A 21,298-nucleotide genomic window follows, 5' to 3' on the forward strand; every position below is an offset into this window, starting at 1 on the left:
GCACTGTCAGGAGAATCTCCATGGAAGGGCTGAGCTGTTGGTGGTGCTATCTTCCTCTGAGATGTTAAAATATTGTTCTCACTGCCTGTGTTGTGGGTGTAAAGGATAATTGGTACTATTTTGGAGAATGGAACTGCGGTTGCCCTTGGTTTTGTGAGGTCGATGTTTGTTCCCTCAATCCACCTACAACAATCAGACTGTCTGGTCAGGAACACATTGATGTTCTGGGGTTATTGTGTCCATAAAATGGTCTCTTTATTATCTCCATGCAAACAGGAAATGAAATATGAAAGTAATTCACAGATTGTCTTTCTTTTTTGGGCTGACATCACTCTGGTTCCCTTTGGAATTGTCAATCCCACCCTGTGTGAACCACAGTGCGACTTCCTCAGAAAGCTCTCAGGATAAAGCGGGGCAGGCAGGGATGGGCAACCCATGTGGATTGCAAACAACACCCACATCCTCAGCACACATATAATTTTCAAAACTTCCTCTTGTTCGCCCTGAAACTTTTGGAGATTTGGCAGTGCTGCCTCAGAACACCACTAACACCATTATTCCTTTGAGACTCATCTCCAAACTCCGTGGTCTGGGCCTCAGCTCCTCCCTCTGTGATTGGATCCTGAACTTCCGAACCCACAGACCACAGTCAGTAAGGATCGGCAACAACACCTCCTCCAGGATCATCCTCAACACCGGTGCCCCACAAGGCTGTGTTCTCAGCCCCCTACTATACTCCTTATACACCTCTGACTGTGCGGCCAAATTCCCCTCCAATTCGATTTTCAAGTGGGTCGGATCTCAAACAATGATGAGACAGAGTACAGGAATGAGATAGAGAATCTGGGGCGGCAACAATAATTTCTGCCTCAATGTCAACAAAACAAAAGAGATTGTCATCGGCTTCAAGAAGTGTACTGGAGAACATACCCCTGTGTGCGTCAAGGGGATGAAGTAGAAAGGGTCGAGAACTTCACTTTTCTAGGTGTCCAGATCACCAACAACCTGTCCTGGACTCCCCCATGCCGACACTGTAGTTAAGAAAGCCCATCAACACCTCTACTTTCTCAGAAGATGAAGGAAATTTGGCATGTCCGCTATGACTCTCACCAACTTTTACAGATGCACCATAGGAAACGTTCTTTTTGGTTGTATCACAGCTTGGTATGGGCTCCTGCTCTACCCAAGACCACAAGTAACTATAAAAGTTCGTGAATATAGCCCAATCCATCATGCAAACCAACCTCCCATCCATTGACTCTGTCCTGTTGCATCGGAAAAGCAGCCAGCATAATCAAGAACATACGGGAAATAGGGAAAAAGAGACAAAAGTCTGAGGTCACGTACCGACCAACTCAAGAACAGCTTCTTCCCTGTTGTCAGCAGATTCTTGAATGGACCTACTTCACACTAAGTTGATCTTCCTCTACACCTTAGCTATGACTGTAACACTACAGTCTGCACTCTCTCCTTTCCTTCTCTATGAATGGTATGCTTTGCCTGTATAGCACACAAGAAACAATACTTTTCACTGCATGTTAATACATGTGACAATAATAATAAATAAATAAAATCAAATAAATCAGAATCTCACAGAACCATATAAAATTCGAACAGGATTAGACAGGGGAGATGCAGGGAGGATGTTTCTGATGGTGGGTGAGTCCAGGACCAGGGGTCACAGTCAGAAGATTCAGAGTAGACCATTTAGGACGGAGGTGAGGAGACATTTCTTCACCCAGAGAGTGGTGAGCCTGTGGAATTCATTATCACAGGAAGTAGTTGAGGCCAAAACATTGAATGTATTCAAGAAGCAGTTAGATTTAGCACTGGGGGCGAAGGGGATCAAAGGCTATGGGGGGAGGGGGGTTCAGGCTATTGAGTTGGATGATCAGCCACAATGGTGGAGCAGGCTCAAAGGGCCAAATGGCCTATTCCTGCTCCTATTTCCTATGTATCTATGTGGATCACTATTGGGGATTGAACTAGTGATTGAAGATAGTGGCCCGGATGAACAACCCTTTCAGTGACAGTTTCAGTTACGTATGTTGGCCCATTCTGGGAGATGCTGCAAATCCCCATTCTGACTGGAAACTGTTCCAGAGAAGAAAGCAGCAAACAAACATTTCCATGGATGTAGGAGTTAATCGTATCCCCATGTATCCTACTGCTCCAAGCCACCAGAACAAATCCCATCAAATATTCCGAACCCTGACCTGGGAACAACTGAGGGTTTGATCTGAGGTTAGGGGATTGGTTTTGTGGCGAAGGCTTTCTGTGGGTGGGGACGAGGATACGGCGAGGTCTCATCGTTGTTTCAAGTTTGTTGGTGGTTTATAACACTCACAAATCCTTCGCCTGAGGGTGAATTTGTTTATTTCAGAAAATAGCACTTAAACATCTTTCCTCAATCTCACATCATTGTGGTGAGCTGCTACACTCCTTAAAGGAGCACTTACAAACCCACCACCCTCTACTGGAATGAGATGGCTCGAGGGACTGAACAGTCTCCATGGTTAATGTAACAGGTTTGAGAGACTGAATGGTTTCTTCCTGTTCCTGATATAACAGGTTTAAGAGGTTGAATGGCCTTCCTCTGTCCCTGTATTCTGGCTAACATTTATCTGGGCGGCATGGTAGCACAATGGTTAGCACTGCTGCTTCACAGCTCCAGGGCCCTGGGTTCGATTCCCAGCTTGGGTCACTGTCTGTGTGGAGTTTGCACATTCTCCTCGTGTCTGCGTGGGTTTCCTCCGGGTATCCTGGTTTCCTCCCAAATTTGTGCAGGTTAGGTTGATTGGCCATGCTAAAATTGCCCCTTAGTGTCCAGGGATGCGTAGGTTGGAGGGATTAGTGGGTAAAATATGTAGGGATATGGGGGTAAGACCTGGGTGGGATTGTGTTCGGTGCAGACTCGATGGGCCGAAGGGCCTCTTTCTGCACTGTAGAGTTCTATGATCTCTAACATCACAATCATGGATCCTTCCAATATTGAATTAGATTAAATTTAAAACACGGAAATGGTCTATTCACCAAAGCTGCCAGTGTTTGAGATCCACCCAAGTCACTGCTCACCCATTCATATTTCCCTCGTCCATTTATCCAGCTTCACCTGAGATTTATCCATACTATCCATCTCAATCACTCCCTTTGGGAGTGAGTTACACCTTCTCACTGGTATCTGGGTAAAGCTTCTCCTCACTGAGTTCATCGGTTTCTTGCTTATATCGAGGGCCTCTCGTCCTGGTGCTGCCCACAAGTGGGAATAATTTCTTCCCATCAAACACATTCCTGAGTTTAAAATCATCTATTACATCAGCCCTCAGAATCTATACAAACTAAACATGGCTTCTCTGCTTTTAAATGTTGTCCCTGGGGATATGAACCCCAGTTCTTTATCTGACTTTTAATAGTTTTATTAATGTTATTAATGGGAGATATGTGTATTTATAAAGCCACTCTCTACAAGTCTAGAAGATTATGAGAGGCATGGACAGAGTGGATAGTCAGCAGCTTTTTCCCAGGATGGAAGAGTCAATTACTAGGGGGCACAGGTTTAAGGTGCGAGGGGCAAGGTTTAAAGGAGGTGTACGAGGCAGATATTTTACACAGAGGGTGGTGGGTGCCTGGGACCTGTTGCCGGGGGGAGGGAGTGGAAGCGGATACGATAGTGACTTTTGAGGGGCGTCTTGATAAATATATGAATAGGATGGGAATAGAGGGATAGGGTCCCTGGAAGGGTCGGGGGTTTTAATTATATCGGTGCAGGCTTGGAGAGCCGATGGGCCTGTTCCTGTGCTGTAATTTTCTTTGTTCGTTGTTCCCTCTGTCCCTCTTCCTGAGTTAAACACTTTTTTTCCCACTGAGCAGATGTCCACATTCTTATCCAGAGAACTCTATTCCAGCTCACTCTGCCAGTTTGTTAATATCCTCCAGTTTAATGAAGTCCTGATTCCCCAGAACAAACCCGATTGTGAGATTTTCCTGTGTTGAATCTGCTGCAGTATTTCAAACACAGCGAGGTCTGGGATGTGCCTCGGGTCCCGAAAAACACTCAGGATGCAAAGTCCTGCTTCGTTTTAAATGAGTGTTTGTGTAAGTGACCGGGTGGTGATGGAAAGACAGAGTTAATTTTGGAAATACAGTTAGACAGGAGAACCAGTAATGAGCTTACTGGATCAGTAATCCAGAAGCCCAAGCCAATACGCTGAGGACATTGCTTCAAATCTCACCATGGTTCAGTTCCCGGCTCGGGTCACTGTCGGTGTGGAGTTTGCACGTTCTCCACGTGTCTGTGTGGGTTTCCTCCGGGTGCTCCGGTTTCCTCTCACAGTCCAAAAATGTGTGGGTTAGGTTGATTGGCCAGGTTAAGTGGACCCTAGTGTCAGGGGATTAACAGGATGAATGTGTGAGGGTTATGGGCCTAAGGCCTGGGTTAGTAGTTGGTGTAGATTCAATGGGCCTGTGTACTGGTGACCATGAAACCATCATCCACTGTTGCAAAGTTCTATCTGGTTCTCTAATGCCCGTTCAGGGGCCGTTCTTACCCGTGGCCCCCAGACCCACAGCAATGTGGCTGCTTCTTAACTGTCCCTCTGAAACAGCCAAGCGAGACACTCATTTCAAGGGCAGTTGAAGATGGGACCAGCAAGTGATACCCACGACTCATCAAAGAATAAAAAGTGTCAGACACATTTCACTCTGGACTGACCATCACAAGGGGAAAGCCCTCTGACCCTGGTGTGAATGAGACTTCAGAATGTCAAGGTGCAAGGATTACCTTCCCCTTTCACCCAATCAGCAGATTAAGGATGTCACTGCCTCTGCCCATTCAGGAGCTGGGAGACGGTTAGAAGGAAATCTTCACCCAGTGCCGGCCTGTGGCTAAGAGACTGGGGCAGAATGTTCCCATCGTACTCACCACGGGAATCAGAGTGGGATGGAAGGGACCATGCAAATGTCCGTTGAGCTTGGGCAGGATTTTCCAGTCTTGAGGCAAGCGCGGCTGGAAAATCCTGCCTTGGGTCAATGTTCCTCGCTCTCGAAGGATCAACCCAAAGATTTACTCCAGTGATCTTGTGAGAGCAATATTCTTTTTTCCGTCTCCCCTCTGCCTCCCGCCAAGTCTCCAGCTAGCACAGCCCATCATGCCCTTCCTCAGTGTCGTCCCCCTCTGTGCAGAAGATCAGAAACTCAATGGGATTCAGCCCCAGCATCAGTGAGGAACGTTCTCCTGAGTGGTGACAATGTGCTGCCGATTCTCCACAACGAGCGAGTACTGGATGAAGATGTTTAGCACTGGCCCTGAGCCAGTGCTAAGCAGTAAAAGGCAACACCAGTTCAGGATTTATTGCCCGCTGCTTTTCTGTTAACCCAGCACATCCCAGAAAGTTTAACAGGAGCTGCATAAATCATTGGAACTCCAATAAGATTCCAGAGTTTCACAAAGGCTCTGATTGAAGTCAGTTATTCCCAGCAGTAATCCGTTGATATCTATGAATCATCCAAAACAAGCGACAGATACTGTGACCCCGGCCATTCCCAAACGGAAAAGATAGCAACTGATTTCACTTCTGGTGTTTTCTTAGACAATGTAATATCAAACAATTCAGCAAAGTTGTTGATGTAAATGGGATGTTCCCAGTGACTCACTCGTGTAACCTTTCCAGCTGACATTTCTCAAACAGATGGGAGGAACAATATTTATTCATGTTGGAAACATGTGGACCTCTCTCTCCCTCAGTGTAAGGGCACTGGTGACATTGGACACCAAGAGCAGTGTGCTTCCAAATACAATCATATCAACAACACTTAATTAAATCCTGGACTCGATCAATAATCCAGGTTGCAAAAAGGATCCTTACGCACCAAAATTCACAGCTACATTTCATGAGAATTCTCAACTGTTCAGAGTGAGAATGCTATCAATATTTCAAATTGACTGAGGGAGTGCTGCACTGTCATAGAGTCATAGAGGTTTACAGCATGGAAACAGGCCCTTTGGCCCAACTTGTCCATGCCGCCCTTGTTTTAAAATCCCCTAAGCTAATCCCAATTGCCCGCATTTGGCCCATATCCCGCTATACCCATCGTACCCATGTGACTGTGTAAATGCTTTTTAAAATATAAAATTGCACCCGCCTCTACTACTACCTCTGGCAGCTTGTTCCAGACACTCACCACCCTCTGTGTGAAAACATTGCCCCTCTGGACACTTTTGTATCTCTCCCCCTCTCACCTTAAACCGATGCCCTCTAGTTTTAGACTCCCCTCCCTTTGAGAAAAGACATTGACTATCCAGCTGATCTGTGCCCCTCATTATTTTATTGACCCCCTCAGCCTCCTACGCTCCAGAGATAAAAGTCCCAGTCTATCCAGCCTCTCCTTATAATTCAAACCATCAAGTGCCGGGAGCATCCTAGTAAATCTTTTCTGCACTCTTTCTAGTTTAATAATATCCTTTCTATAATAGGGTGACCAGAATTGTACACAGTATTCCAAGTGTGGCCTTACCAATGTCTTGTACAACTTCAACAAGACGTCCCAACTCCTGCATTCAATGTTCTGACCGATGAAACCAAGCATGCCGAATGCCTTCTTCACCACTCTGTCCACCTGTGACTCCACTTTCAAGGAGCTATGAACCTGTACCCCTAGATCTCTTTGTTTTGTAACTCTCCCCAGTGCCTTACCATTAACTGAGTAAGTCCTGCCCTGGTTCAATCTACCAAAATGCATCACCTTGCATTTATCTAAATTAAACTCCATCTGCCATTCGTCAGCCCACTGGGCCACTGGAGCGCGCACTGTCAGAGGGTCAGTACTGAGAAAGTGCCGCACTGTCAGAGGGTCAGTGCTGAGGGAGTGCCGCACTGTCAGGGGGTCAGTACTGAGGGAGTGCCGCACTGTCAGAGGGTCAGTGCTGAGGGAGTGCCGCACTGTCAGAGGGTCAGTGCTGAGGGAGTGCCGCACTGTCAGAGGGTCAGTACTGAGGGAGTGCCGCACTGTCAGAGGGTCAGTGCTGAGGGAGTGCCGCACTGTCAGAGGGTCAGTACTGAGGGAGTGCCGCACTGTCAGAGGGTCAGTGCTGAGGGAGTGCCGCACTGTCAGAGGGTCAGTGCTGAGGGAGTGCCGCACTGTCAGAGGGTCAGTACTGAGGGAGTGCCGCACTGTCAGAGGGTCAGTGCTGAGGGAGTGCCGCACTGTCAGAGGGTCAGTACTGAGGGAGTGCCGCACTGTCAGAGGGTCAGTGCTGAGGGAGTGCCGCACTGTCAGAGGGTCAGTACTGAGGGAGTGCCGCACTGTCAGAGGGTCAGTGCTGAGGGAGTGCCGCACTGTCAGAGGGTCAGTGCTGAGGGAGTGTCGCACTGTCAGAGGGTCAGTGCTGAGGGAGTGCCGCACTGTCAGAGGGTCAGTACTGAGGGAGTGCCGCACTGTCAGAGGGTCAGTGCTGAGGGAGTGCCGCACTGTCAGAGGGTCAGTACTGAGGGAGTGCCGCACTGTCAGAGGGTCAGTGCTGAGGGAGCGCCGCACTGTCAGAGGGTCAGTACTGAGGGAGTGCCGCACTGTCAGAGGGTCAGTGCTGAGGGAGCGCCGCACTGTCAGAGGGTCAGTACTGAGGGAGTGCCGCACTGTCAGAGGGTCAGTGCTGAGGGAGTGCCGCACTGTCAGAGGGTCAGTGCTGAGGGAGTGCCGCACTGTCAGAAGGTCAGTACTGAGGGAGTGCCGCACTGTCAGAGGGTCAGTACTGAGGGAGTGCCGCACTGTCAGAGGGTCAGTGCTGAGGGAGCGCCGCACTGTCAGAGGGTCAGTGCTGAGGGAGTGCCGCACTGTCAGAGGGTCAGTACTGAGGGAGCGCCGCACTGTCAGAGGGTCAGTACTGAGGGAGTGCCGCACTGTCAGAGGGTCAGTGCTGAGGGAGTGCCGCACTGTCAGAGGGTCAGTACTGAGGGAGTGCCGCACTGTCAGAGGGTCAGTGCTGAGGGAGTGCCGCACTGTCAGAGGGTCAGTACTGAGGGAGTGCCGCACTGTCAGAGGGTCAGTGCTGAGGGAGCGCCGCACTGTTGCAGGGAGGTAATAGATCAGGTAGCTATTATTTTAAAGAACAGCAGGCGAGTTCTTTCTGGTATTCTGAAGTCAACTTTACCCTTCAGCAATCACCATGAAAAACAGATGATCTGCTCATTCATCACATTGTTGTTTGTGGTTTTGAGACCACACTTCAGAATATCCACTGTCTGTGAAACACTTTGTGACCTCCTGAGGTTTCTGGGGAATTGCAAGCCTTGCTTTTTCATTTTGAGAGAGCAGAGGATGAAATGCCTCACATACGTCACGATCCATTCACACTCAATCATGCTTCACACCGGGAATTTTCTCTCTGGAGTGTAGGAGGCTGAGGGGTGATCTTATAAAGATCTATAAAATAATGTGGGGCGCAGATCAGCTAGATAGTCAATATCTTTTCCCAAAGATAGGGGAGTCTAAAATTAGAGGGCATAAGTTTAAGGGGAGAGGGGAGAGATACAAAAGTGTCCAGAGGGGCAATTATTTCACACAGAGGGTGGTGAGTGTCTGGAACAAGCTGCCAGAGGTAATAGTAGAGGGGGGTACAATTTTGTCTTTAAAAAGCATTTAGATAGTTACATGGGTAAGATGGGTATGGAGGGATATGGGCCAAACAAGGGCAATTGGGATTAGCTTAGAAGTTTAAGAAAAGGGCGGCATGGACAAGTTGGGCCGAAGGGCCTGTTTCCATGCTGTAAACCTCTATGACTCTATGACTTCTATAAAATGATTCCAACTAAAATTTGACACTGAACACATTTGGAGATTCCAGATCTGAGACAGTGAGGAAATCTTTCCATATTCCTGTAAAAGTGTCAGGGAGAGAGGAAGAGGTGATTTCCCAATACTACTTCTGAGGGCTTTCTATAGGCTGTAGTGAGAGAGCCTCTGTCCGAGGTTGCTCCACTCTGGGCAATGGGAAGAATTGCTGAGGATACGGAGACAAGTCAGCCCCATCCTCAGTCATGACAGGAATTCCTGCGGACAATCCACTTGGGGACAAATTGCTGTACGGGTTTCTGCAGCTTGGGAAATGCTACAGATTCTGCTGCAGCTTCTGTGCTGATCTCCAGTTCTGCAGGAAAGGGGACTTTCAGCTGGGTCAACAGTGCGAGAGACTTTTGCCCTGGGAAACACCGGCTCTGTCACAGTGTAATCCTCTCTGGATTCCAACCTGGACCCTGAACAAACATCCTCTGTGCAAATATCTTCATCAACAACAGGAAATAAAGTCAGCAAAATACTGATAGATTCAGTGGAACTAGAATCCAAATGTTACTCATCCACTAAACACACACCTGATTCTTCTAGAAAGGTAAAACAGGCACATCGTCGGGTGAAGCTATCAGTGGGAAATTGGAATCGTTCTCACAGACCCTAACTTCCGGGAGATTGCCCAGAGCAGAAAGGGATTCTCCCTCATCACTCTCTGGGAAGACCAAGTGCATACTTAGCTAATTGTCTTATTAAGAAGATGATTGATGAGGGTAGGGCAGTGGATGTTGTCCACATGGACTTCAGTAAGGCCTTTGACAAGGTCCCTCATGTCAGGCTGGTGCAGAAGGTGAAATCGATTGGGATCAGAGGTGGACACAAAACTGGCTCAGTCAAAGAAGTGATTGAGGAACACGGTACATGGTACACAGTATACGGGACTTAAAACTCTTGCAACTCGGCCAACGTTGTCTACCTGATACGTTGCAGGAAAGGATGTCCAGAGGCATGGTACACTGGGGAGACCATGCAGACGCTATGACAATGGATGAATGAACATCGCTCGACAATCACCAGGCAAGATTGTTCTCTTCCTGTTGGCGAACACTTCAGGGGTCACGGGCATTCGGCCTCTGATCTTCGGGTAAGCATTCTCCAAGGCAGCCTTCAGGACACACGACAGCGCAGAGTCGCTGAGCAGAGACTGATAGCCAAGTTCCGCACACATGAGGACGGCCTCAACAGGGATCTTGGGTTCATGTCGCACTATCTGTAACCCCCGTGACTTGTCTGGACTTGTAAAATCTCACTAACTGTCCTGTCTGGAGACAATACACATCTCTTTAACCTGTGCTTAACCCTCTCTCCACTCACATTGTCTGTACCTTTAAGACTTAATTAGCTGTAAAGATTCGCATTCCAACCATTATTCTGTAAATTGAGTTTGTGTCTTTATATACCCTGTTTGTGAACAGAACCCCCACTCACCTGATGAAGGAGCAGCGCTCTGAAAGCTAGTGGCTTTTGCTACCAAATAAACCTGTTGGACTTTAACCTGGTGTTGTGAGACTTCTTACTTGGACAAAGAAGACAGAGGGTAGCAGTGGAAGGGTGAGTTTCTGAATGGAGGGCTGTGACAAGTCGTGTTGCTCAGGGATCAGTGCTGGGACCTTTGCTGTTTGTAATATATATAAACGATTTGGAGGAAAATGTAACTGGATTGATGAGTAAGTTTGCGGATGACACAAAGGTTGGTGAATTTGCGGATAGCAATGAGGACCATCAGAGGATACAGCAGGATATAGATCAGTTGGAGACTTGGGTAGAGAGATGGCAGATGGAGTTTATTGATTGAAGAAAAATGAGATACTTCAGGCTGAAATGCACTGAAAGATTGCATTGTCTGATCGGGGCACAGTGGTGAGCACTGCTGCCTCACAGCGCCAGGGACCCTGGTTCGATTCCTGGCTCCGGTCACTGTCCGTATGGAGTCTACACATTCTCCTCATTTCTGCATGAGTTTCTTCTGGGTGCTCCGGTTTCCTCCCACAGTCCAAAGAACATAGAACATAGAACATAGAACATTACAGCGCAGAACAGGCCCTTCGGCCCACGATGTTGCGCCGACCAGTTAAAAAACAATGACCCACTAACCTAAACCAATCCCTTCTCGTCCATAAACCTATCCACGGATCTCTTAAACGCCCCCAAACTAGGCGCATTTACAACTGCAGCAGGCAGGGCATTCCAATCCCTCACCACCCTCTGGGTAAAGAACCTACCCCTGACATCCGTCCTATAACTACCACCCCTTAATTTAAAGCCATGCCCCCTCGTGCTAGATTTCTCCATCAGAGGAAAAAGGCTATTACTATCCACCCTATCTAAACCTCTAATCATCTTATATGTTTCTATAAGATCCCCTCTTAGCCGCCTTCTTTCCAGCGAAAACAACCCCAAATCCCTCAGCCTCTCCTCATAGGACCTCCCCTCCATACCAGGCAACATCCTGGTAAACCTCCTCTGCACCCTCTCCAAAGCCTCTACATCCTTCCTGTAATGTGGGGACCAGAACTGCACACAGTACTCCAAGTGCGGCCGCACCAGAGTTGTGTACAGTTGCAACATGACGCTGCGACTCCTAAATTCAATCCCCCTACCAATAAACGCCAAGACACCGTATGCCTTCTTAACAACCTTATCTACTTGACTCCCAACTTTCAGGGATCTATGTACACATACACCTAGATCCCTCTGTTCATCCACACTCTTCAAAGTCCTCCCGTTAGCCCTATACTCGACACATCTGTTATTCCTACCAAAGTGAATTACCTCACACTTCTCCGCATTAAACTCCATCCGCCACCTCTCGGCCCAGCTCTGCAACCTGTCTAAGTCTTCCTGCAAACTATGACACCCTTCATCACTATCTACCACACCTCCGACTTTGGTGTCATCAGCAAACTTACTAATCCACCCAACTATACCCTCATCCAGATCATTAATAAAAATTACAAACAGCAGTGGCCCCAAAACAGATCCCTGAGGCACACCACTCGAAACCGAACTCCATGATGAATATTTACCATCAACCACCACCCTCTGTCTCCTATCCGCTAGCCAATTCCTGATCCAACTTCCTAGATCACCCCCAATCCCATACATCTGCATTTTCTGCAGAAGCCTACCATGGTGAACCTTATCAAACGCCTTACTAAAATCCATATACACCACGTCCACTGCCTTACCCCCATCCATGGGGGTAAGATGCATGGGTTGGGTTCATTGGCCGAGCTAACTTGACCCTAGTGTCAGGGGATTGGGCACAGTGAATGTGTGGGGTTGCAATAATAGGGTCTGGATGGGATTGTGGTCAGTGCAGGCTCAATGGGCTGAATGGCCTCCTTCTGTACTGGTGGAGATTCTATAATAATAGAAAATAATACAAAAAGCAGGATATGAGGTGGTCACAGTAGATTATAGTGGACAAGGTGAACAAGCCAACTCCAGAAATGAAAAGACAGAAGGAGAGAAAAGCTGGGGGAGAATTAGAGATGGAGCAAGAGAAGGTGAAGGAAAGGAGGGAGCAGGAAATGTGATTGATTCAGTGTTCAATGTGGCAGAAACTGAGGGGAAGGAGGGGAGCTGAGTATAACAAGAATGTTCCATACACCCACAAAAAAACAGCCAGCATAGCTCGAACCTGTACTGATTCCCGTAGCAACACCGAGAGCCCACACTGATACCTGTACTGATTCCTGTAGCAACACCGAGAGCCCACACTGATACCTGTACTGATTCCCATAGCAACACCGAGAACCCACACTGATACCTGTACTGATTCCCGTAGCAACACCAAGAGCCCACACTGATACCTGTACTGATTCCCATAGCAACACCGAGAACCCACACTGATACCTGTACTGATTCCCATAGCAACACCGAGAACCCACACTGATACCTGTACTGATTCCCATAGCAACACCGAGAACCCACACTGATACCTGTACTGATTCCCATAGCAACACCGAGAACCCACACTGATACCTGTACTGATTCCCATAGCAACACCGAGAACCCACACTGATACCTGTACTGATTCCCATAGCAACACCGAGAACCCACACTGATACCTGTACTGATTCCTATAGCAACACCGAGAGCCCACACTGATACCTGTACTGATTCCCATAGCAACACCGAGAGCCCACACTGATACCTGTACTGATTTCTATAGCAACACCGAGAACCCACACTGATACCTGTACTGATTCCCATAGCAACACCGAGAGCCCACACTGATACCTGTACTGAATCCTATAGCAACACCGAGAGCCCACACTGATACCTGTACTGATTCCCGTAGCAACACCGAGAACCCACACTGATACCTGTACTGATTCCCATAGCAACACCGAGAGCCCACACTGATACCTGTACTGATTCCCATAGCAACACCGAGAGCCCACACTGATACCTGTACTGATTCCCATAGCAACACCGAGAACCCACACTGATACCTGTACTGATTTCTATAGCAACACCGAGAGCCCACACTGATACCTGTACTGATTCCCATAGCAACACCGAGAACCCACACTGATACCTGTACTGAATCCTATAGCAACACCGAGAGCCCACACTGATGCCTGTACTGATTTCTATAGCAACACCGAGAGCCCACACTGATACCTGTACTGATTCCCGTAGCAACACCGAGAACCCACACTGATACCTGTACTGAATCCTATAGCAACACCGAGAGCCCACACTGATACCTGTACTGATTCCCATAGCAACACCGAGAACCCACACTGATACCTGTACTGAATCCTATAGCAACACCGAGAGCCCACACTGATGCCTGTACTGATTTCTATAGCAACACCGAGAGCCCACACTGATACCTGTACTGATTCCCGTAGCAACACCGAGAACCCACACTGATACCTGTACTGAATCCTATAGCAACACCGAGAGCCCACACTGATACCTGTACTGATCCCCATAGCAACACCGAGAGCCCACACTGATACCTGTACTGAATCCTATAGCAACACCGAGAACCCACACTGATACCTGTACTGATTCCTATAGCAACACCGAGAGCCCACACTGATACCTGTACTGATCCCCATAGCAACACCGAGAGCCCACACTGATACCTGTACTGAATCCCATAGCAACACCGAGAGCCCACACTGATACCTGTACTGAATCCTATAGCAACACCGAGAACCCACACTGATACCTGTACTGAATCCTATAGCAACACCGAGAGCCCACACTGATACCTGTACTGAATCCTATAGCAACACCGAGAACCCACACTGATACCTGTACTGATTCCTGTAACAACTCAAATTTGGAGTCTGCCTAATTAAACTGTTTTTTTTTTAACTCTCCCCTCGTTGCTGCTTAATAGAGGGAATTGCAGTATCGTTGGCTCGTTAATGTGGAAACCAAGGCTACCATTTCAGAGGTCACGGGTCAGGTTTTCCAGCTATTCCCGCCCTGTAAAATCCCGTGGCAGGTGGGAAAGGAAAATTTCTCCCCATGAGTGTGAGTGCACCCTGCATCTGTCTGAACTTTTAATTTTAGTCCACAAAACTGTGGTGATAAAATGATCTGAGTGGGAAGGATTTCTGTTGCGTTCTGGGTCTGCTGCAGTTAAAGTCACACTCCAGTTCAGAGAAAACAAAGAACCACTTCAAGATGTGGAGTTTAACAATGAACCCATAGCCAAGGGAATATAAGAATGCAGAGAGGTCACAAAACCCCTGATTCTAATAATTTATCAACAGGAGATGTTAAGCTGCCCATGGTCCAATTCTCTGGTTTCTACTCTAACTTCTCTTAAACAGCAAAGCAACATGCTATTCAAGAATAAAATGAGGGACAGAGAGCAAAATACTCAACTCAGAATGACAGGCTCAAGCTTTAACAATCTCTTCTACAGATCCGATGTGAATTCAGAGCAAACTGAACATGTTTCTGTGTCCCACAAGATCAGGGAGCGATGAACTGTGCTTGTACCCTGGGTGGTTCGGTTAAATGATAACACAACTCTGTCATTCCTGATGCTCTTTTCCTCTCTCCAACTTCCCAGCAACTTACTGCCTGAAGCTGCAATCAGTTCACAGGATGTGGAATAGAGTGAGCTCACACTCGGGAGAGAGTGAGAAAAACACCAGATTGTGGAGAAAGCAACTGTAAACACCAGCCAGAAATTCTACCTTCATTTATTAAAGAGGTGGACAGAACCTGCCCTGGGAGTGTTTGATAGAATAAGAAGTCTCACAACATCAGGTTAAAGTCCAACAGGTTTATTTGACAGCAAATACTATTAGCTTTCGGAGTGCTGCTCCTTCATCAGGTGAATGATAGAGACAGAGTAGAGGGAGCTTTACTCTGTATCTAACCCCGTGCTGTACCTGTCCTGGGAGTGTTTGATGGGGGATAGTGTAGAGGGAGCTTTACTCTGTATCTAACCCTGTGCTGTACCTGTCCTGGGAGTGTTTGATGGGGGGACAGTGTAGAGGGACCTTTACTCTGTATCTAACCCCGTGCTGTACCTGTCCTGGGAGTGACTGACGGGAAAGACTAGAGGAAGGAAATGGTGAAGGCAGGAAGAATTGTAATAAATTCAAACATAAACAGCACGATGACGCTGAGAGAGAGTTTCAATTTCCCAAAAGACTTTGAGCGTCTACATGATGGACGATCAGGAGGAGAGAGGGAAAGTCCCAGGATATCGGGAGTAAGAATTACGGGGTCATGGTCCTCCCAGGGAAATTGGATGATCGCTTAGAGCCTGGGATTGGTCACTTTGCCCAGCTCTCACCAACAACTTCTCATCGTTCAAGGACAATAACAAGAGTCAAAGTTAAAAAAACAGACCCAAAACCTCAAGGGCATGTCCTTGATTGGATGGTGTTAATGCATGGGAAAATTAACTGGAAGGAAAGCCAGCACTTATTTACATTTAAACCCTCTAGCTGCATCAAAATATAATTTAGAAAGGATTTATTTTCTTCATGTCAAAATGCTTTCCCACTGAAACAGGAACAGGAGGAGGCCATTCAGCCCCTCGAGTCTGTTACACAGGAACAGGAGGAGGCCATTCAGCCCCTCGAGTCTGTTACACAGGAACAGGAGGAGGCCATTCAGCCCCTCGAGTCTGTTACACTGAAACAGGAGGAGGCCATTCAGCCCCTCAAGCCTGTTACACAGGAACAGGAAGAGGCCACTCAGCCCCTTGAGCCTGTCCCACCATTCAGCCAGATCATGGTGGATCTGTATTTTAACTTCAGATTCTCAATTTTTCCCCATGTCTCCTCTGCACCATTAACCTCAGCCTTGAACGTTCCAATTGTCTCCGAGTCCCAACTCTGTGTTGGGAATAAGATTTCCATCCCCTTTGCGTGAAGGATTACTTCCTGACATCATCCCAGACCGGTCCAACTCCCATTGGATACCCCGTCATTCACACCCGCTCCCAGCAGAGGAAATATTTTTGAAGCTGTGATATTCACTCAGGACAGTCACCAATCATAAAAAAATCAGCAAATATTACACCCAACACCATTGCTCTGGTTGTATCACAGCTTGATATAGCTCCTGCTCTGCCCAAGACTGCAAGGGTTGTAAATGTAGAACATAGAACATTACAGCGCAGTACAGGCCCTTCGGCCCTCAATGTTGCGCCGACCAGTGGAACCAATCTAATGACCCTCTAACCTAAACTATTCCAATGTTATCCATATGCCTATCCACTGATCATTTGAACGCCCTTAAAGTTGGCGAGTCCACAACTGCTGCAGGCAGGGCATTCCACGCCCTTACTACCCTCTGAGTAAAGAACCTACCTCTGACATCCGTCCTATAATTACCACCCCTTAATTTAAAGCTATGTCCCCTCGTGTTAGCCATCACCATCCGAGGTAAAAGGCTCTCACTGTCCACCCTATCCAATCCTTTGATCATCTTGTATGCCTCAATCAGGTCACCTTGTAACCTTCTTCTCTCTAACGAAAATAACCTCAAGTCCCTCAGCCTTTCCTCATAAGACCTTCCCACCATACCGGGCAACATCCTGGTAAACCTCCTCTGCACCCTTTCCAATGCCTCCACACCTTTCTTATAATGTAGCCCAATCCATCACACAAACCAGCCTCCCATCCACTGACTCTGTCTAGACTTCCCGCTGCCTCAGCAAAGCAGCCAGCATAATTAAGGACCCCACACACCCCGGACATTCTCTCTTCCACCTTCTTCTGTTGGGAAAAAGATGTAAAAGTCTGAGGTCACGTACTGACCGACTCAAGAACAGCTTCTTCCCTGCTGCTGTCAGACTTTTGAATGGACCTACCTTGCATTAAGTTGATCTTTGTCTACATCCTAGCTATGACTGTAACATTATATTCTGCACTCTCTAGTTTCCTTCTCAATGAATGGTATATTTTGTCTGTACAGCGCATAAGAACATAAGAAATAGGAGCAGGAGTAGGCCATCTAGCCCTTCGAGCCTGCCCCGCCATTCAATAAGATCATGGCTGATCTGAAGTGGCTCAGTTCCACTTTCCCGCCCTCTCCCCATAACCCTTAATTCCCTTGCCTATCAAAAACCTATCTACCCGTGTCTTAAATATATTTAGCGAGGTAGCCTCCACCACTTCAATGGGCAGAGAATTCCAGAGATTCACCACCCTTTGAGTGAAGAAGTTCCTCCTCAACTCTGATCTAAACTGCCCCCCCTTATCTTGAGGCTGTGCCCTCTAGTCCTGCTGTCCTTTCTAAGTGGGAAGAATCTCTCTACCTCTACCCTATCCATCCCTTTCATTGTCTTATACGTCTCCATAAGATCCCCCCTCATCCTTCTAAACTCCAACAAGTACAGACCCAGTCTATTCAGTCTCTCTTCATAGTCCAACGCCCTCATCTCCGGTATCAGCCTAGTGAACCTCCTCTGCACTCCCTCCAAGGCCAGTATATCTTTGCGCAAATGCGGCGACCAAAACTGCACACAGTACTCCAGCTGCGGCCTCACCAGTACCCTGTACAGTTGCAGCAAGACCTCCCTGCTTTTATATTCTATCCCCCTCGCTATAAAGGCCAGCATCCCATTCACCTTCTTGATCACCTGCTGCACCTGCAGACTGGGTTTTTGCGACTCATGTACAAGGACCCCCAGGTCCCTCTGCACAGTAGGATGCTGCAGCTTTTCGCCCTTTAAATAATAATCCCTCCTACTATTATTCCTGTCAAAGTGGATAACCTCACACTTGCTAACATTGTACTCCATCTGCCAAGAAACAATACTTTTCACTGTACGTTAATACATGTGACAATAATAAATCAATTCAAATGTCTAAAGTACTGAATGTCACTTGGTAGGTCTTATTAAATTATTCATCATCATAGATTGTTCAACGATAAATATTGATTAACCAGGAGAAGCTAAATACACGGGTCCTGCAAAGGTCAAGCAGGGAGCCACTTCCGTGCTTGATTCTACACACAGCTCTGTCCAACACTCACTGACCAATATGTACAGCCGATGTGTTCTCGTATACAACTGTGTGGGCCGCGCATACTCAGTCCCACGTTAATTCCTTCACTTTGTTTTTATATATTGAATATTGAAATGCACTAAGGATTGGTTTCCTATGATGCATCAGTTACCCAGGAACCCTTAATTAGCTAAGCTCACCACTGTCCCCATGGAGACCTTGTTAAAACCCTGCTTCAGGCTGTGGACTTTCCAGTTTAAACTCTGGATTTCAGTTCAGTGCTAACCACAAACAAAATGTGATTCTTGCAAAAGGTTTAAGAAGTTAAGAGAGTTTACACACCATCCACCAGCATCCCCTGGATAAGCATCAAGGTAAACACAGTGAAAAGTCTGACAATACCAGGTTTAAGTCCAGCCTATTGGACTTAAACCTGGTGTTGTCAGACTTTTTACTGTGTTTACTCCAGTCCAACGCCAGCATATCCACATCATAAGCATCAAGGTCCATCCCCTTAAACATCCACAGGATTTGAAAGCCCAGTAATCTCTCATTGACCCCAAGCTGATGGTCATGCGGAATCTCAGGAAAACTCAGAAACATGTGGTGAAAATGGATGGTCACTGCATGGAGGTTAACTGGGAGATCTGCAGGGATTCAGTCTACTCCACTGTGCTGGAGGCTCTTGGCCCAATGAGGTAATCCAGAAACCCCTGGAGAAGAAACATTGCCTGTACAGGGATTAGCTTCTGTTATTATCATTGTGATCTATGAACTTCAGTGACACTGTGATGCTCGGTATGCAGGTCATGTGTCCTGGTAGATCACAACAACACGTTCCAGCCACTGCTCACATTGCCAAAGTACAGATCGTATCCAACCAGGCCCTGCTCGCAAAACTCAAAATGCAGTGTCCAAAATTCAATGTGATTTCCTGATTGGCAAATAAGAACATAAGAACTAGGAGCAGGAGTAGGCCATCTGGCCCCTCGAGCCTGCTCTGCCACTCAATAAGATCATGGCTGATCTTTTCATGGACTCAGCTCCACTTACCTGCCCGCTCACCATAACCCTTAATTCCTTTACTGTTCAAAAATTTATCTCTCCTTCTCTTAAAAACATTCAATGAAGTAGCCTCAACTGGGCAGGGAATTACACAGATTCACCACCCTTTGTGTGAAGAAGTTCCTCCTCAACTCAGTCTTAAATCTGCTCCCCCTTATTTTGAGGCTATGCCCCCTAGTTCTAGTTTCACCCGCCAGTGGAAACAACTTCCCTGCTTCTATCTTATCCATTCCCTTCATAATCTTTTCTGTTTCTATAAGATCTCCCCTCATTCTTCTAAGATACCCTCCATTGTGTTGTGTGGCATGCCCACCATGTTAAATAGGATAAACTTCAAACAGGTCTAGCCACTCAAAACTGGGCATCCATGAGGCACTCTGGGCCATCAGCAACAGCAGAATTGTACCCAGTCACAACCTGTAACCCCATGGCCCGGTATATTCTCCACTCTACCATCATCAACAAGCCAGGGGATCAACCCTGGTTCAGTGAAGAGTGCAGGAGGGCATGCCAGGAGCAACATCAGGCATAGCTAAAAGATGAGGTGTCAACCTGGTGAAACTACAACTCGGGACAACTCGTATGCCAAACAGCATAAGCAGCAAGTGTTAGACAGAGCTAAGCAATTTGACAACCAACAGTTCAGATCCAAACACTGCCACATCCAGTCATGAATGGTGGTGGACAATTAAACAACTCACTGGAAGAGGAGGCTCCATAAATATCCCCATCCTCAATGATGGAGGAGCCCAGCCCATCAGTGCAGATACGGCTGAAGTATTCACAACAATCTTCAGCCAGAAGTTCCGAGTGGATGATCCATCTCGGCCTCCTCCAGTGGTCCCCAGTATCTCAGATGCATGTCTCCAGCCAATTCGATTCACTCCCATGATGCCACCTCGATTAAATCTCCCCTTAGGTTTTTCTGCTTCAAAGAGAATAATCCCAGTTTTTCCAGCTTCGCTGCGCATTAACTGAAGTCCCTCATCCCTGGGAATATTCCAGGAAATCTCCCTCTCCAAGGCCTTGAATAGCAACAAGTGTGGGATCAAAATCAGGAAAGGTTAATTTATCACTTACTTTCCATCATCTGCATGGTAGGCAGCCGAACAGGAGACCCACCCTGGCTGCTGGCTCAGGTTATAGTCATAGGGCACGACCCCCACTGCGATGGAGCCTCTCACACCACTGTCCGTGATAAGGACCTGAGGAATTAAGAGAATGGAGAATAATCAGAGGGGGAAAGGGGCTAGAGAAACTGCGTTGAACTCCCAGCTCCCTCAGACGAAGCCCTTTCGTAAATGAGGTGAGGGAGAGGCTCCATTGGATGACAAAGAACAAAGAACAGTACAGCAGGAAACAGGCCCTTCGGCCCTCCAAGCCTGCGCCGCTCATTGGTCCAACTAGACCATTCTTTTGTATCCCTCTATTCCCAGTCTGTTCATGTGACTATCCAGATAAGTCTTAAATGATCCCAGCGTGTCCGCCTCCACCACCCTGCTTGGCAGCGCATTCCAGGCCCCCACCACCCTCTGTGTAAAATACGTCCCTCTGATATCGGAGTTACACCTCACCCCCCTCACCTTGAACCTGTGACCCCTCGTGATCGTCACCTCCGACCTGGGAAAAAGCTTCCCACTGTTCACCCACATCCAAACCCTTCATGACAACACATTCCGCACTTTAATTTCTTGCTTATCTTTTCTGGCCCTGAACTTTGCCACGAGAATCAGTGCTGAGGCCTGAACGGTTCAGAATTTATCAAAATTTATATCAATGATTTTGATGAAGAAATGAATGGAACGGTTCCCAAGTTTTGCTGATGACACAAGGACAGGCGGAATGTGAGCTGCAAAGAGGACAGAAGGAGGTTACAAAGGGATAGAGATTAGTGAAGTGAGTGAGAAAATCAGGCCGTGTTAATGTAAACCTTATTTGTG

At 47.3% G+C, this 21,298-nt stretch overlaps 1 protein-coding gene across 1 annotated transcript in view; it reads right to left on the reverse strand.

The window, feature by feature from the left end:
• The window catches only part of LOC145350232 (SPRY domain-containing protein 3-like), a 321,444-nt gene that overhangs the window by 253,981 nt on the left and 46,165 nt on the right, over positions 1–21,298 (reverse strand). The window contains exon 4 of the mRNA XM_080199294.1: positions 20,439–20,563. Within this exon, the coding sequence (XP_080055420.1) occupies positions 20,439–20,563 (125 nt within the window). The remainder of the gene's footprint in view (positions 1–20,438; positions 20,564–21,298) is intronic.

Source organism: Carcharhinus amblyrhynchos, chromosome 11 (assembly GCF_965287045.1).
Source record: "Carcharhinus amblyrhynchos chromosome 11, sCarAmb.v2.hapA, whole genome shotgun sequence".
NCBI classification, from domain to species: Eukaryota; Metazoa; Chordata; class Chondrichthyes; order Carcharhiniformes; family Carcharhinidae; genus Carcharhinus; species Carcharhinus amblyrhynchos.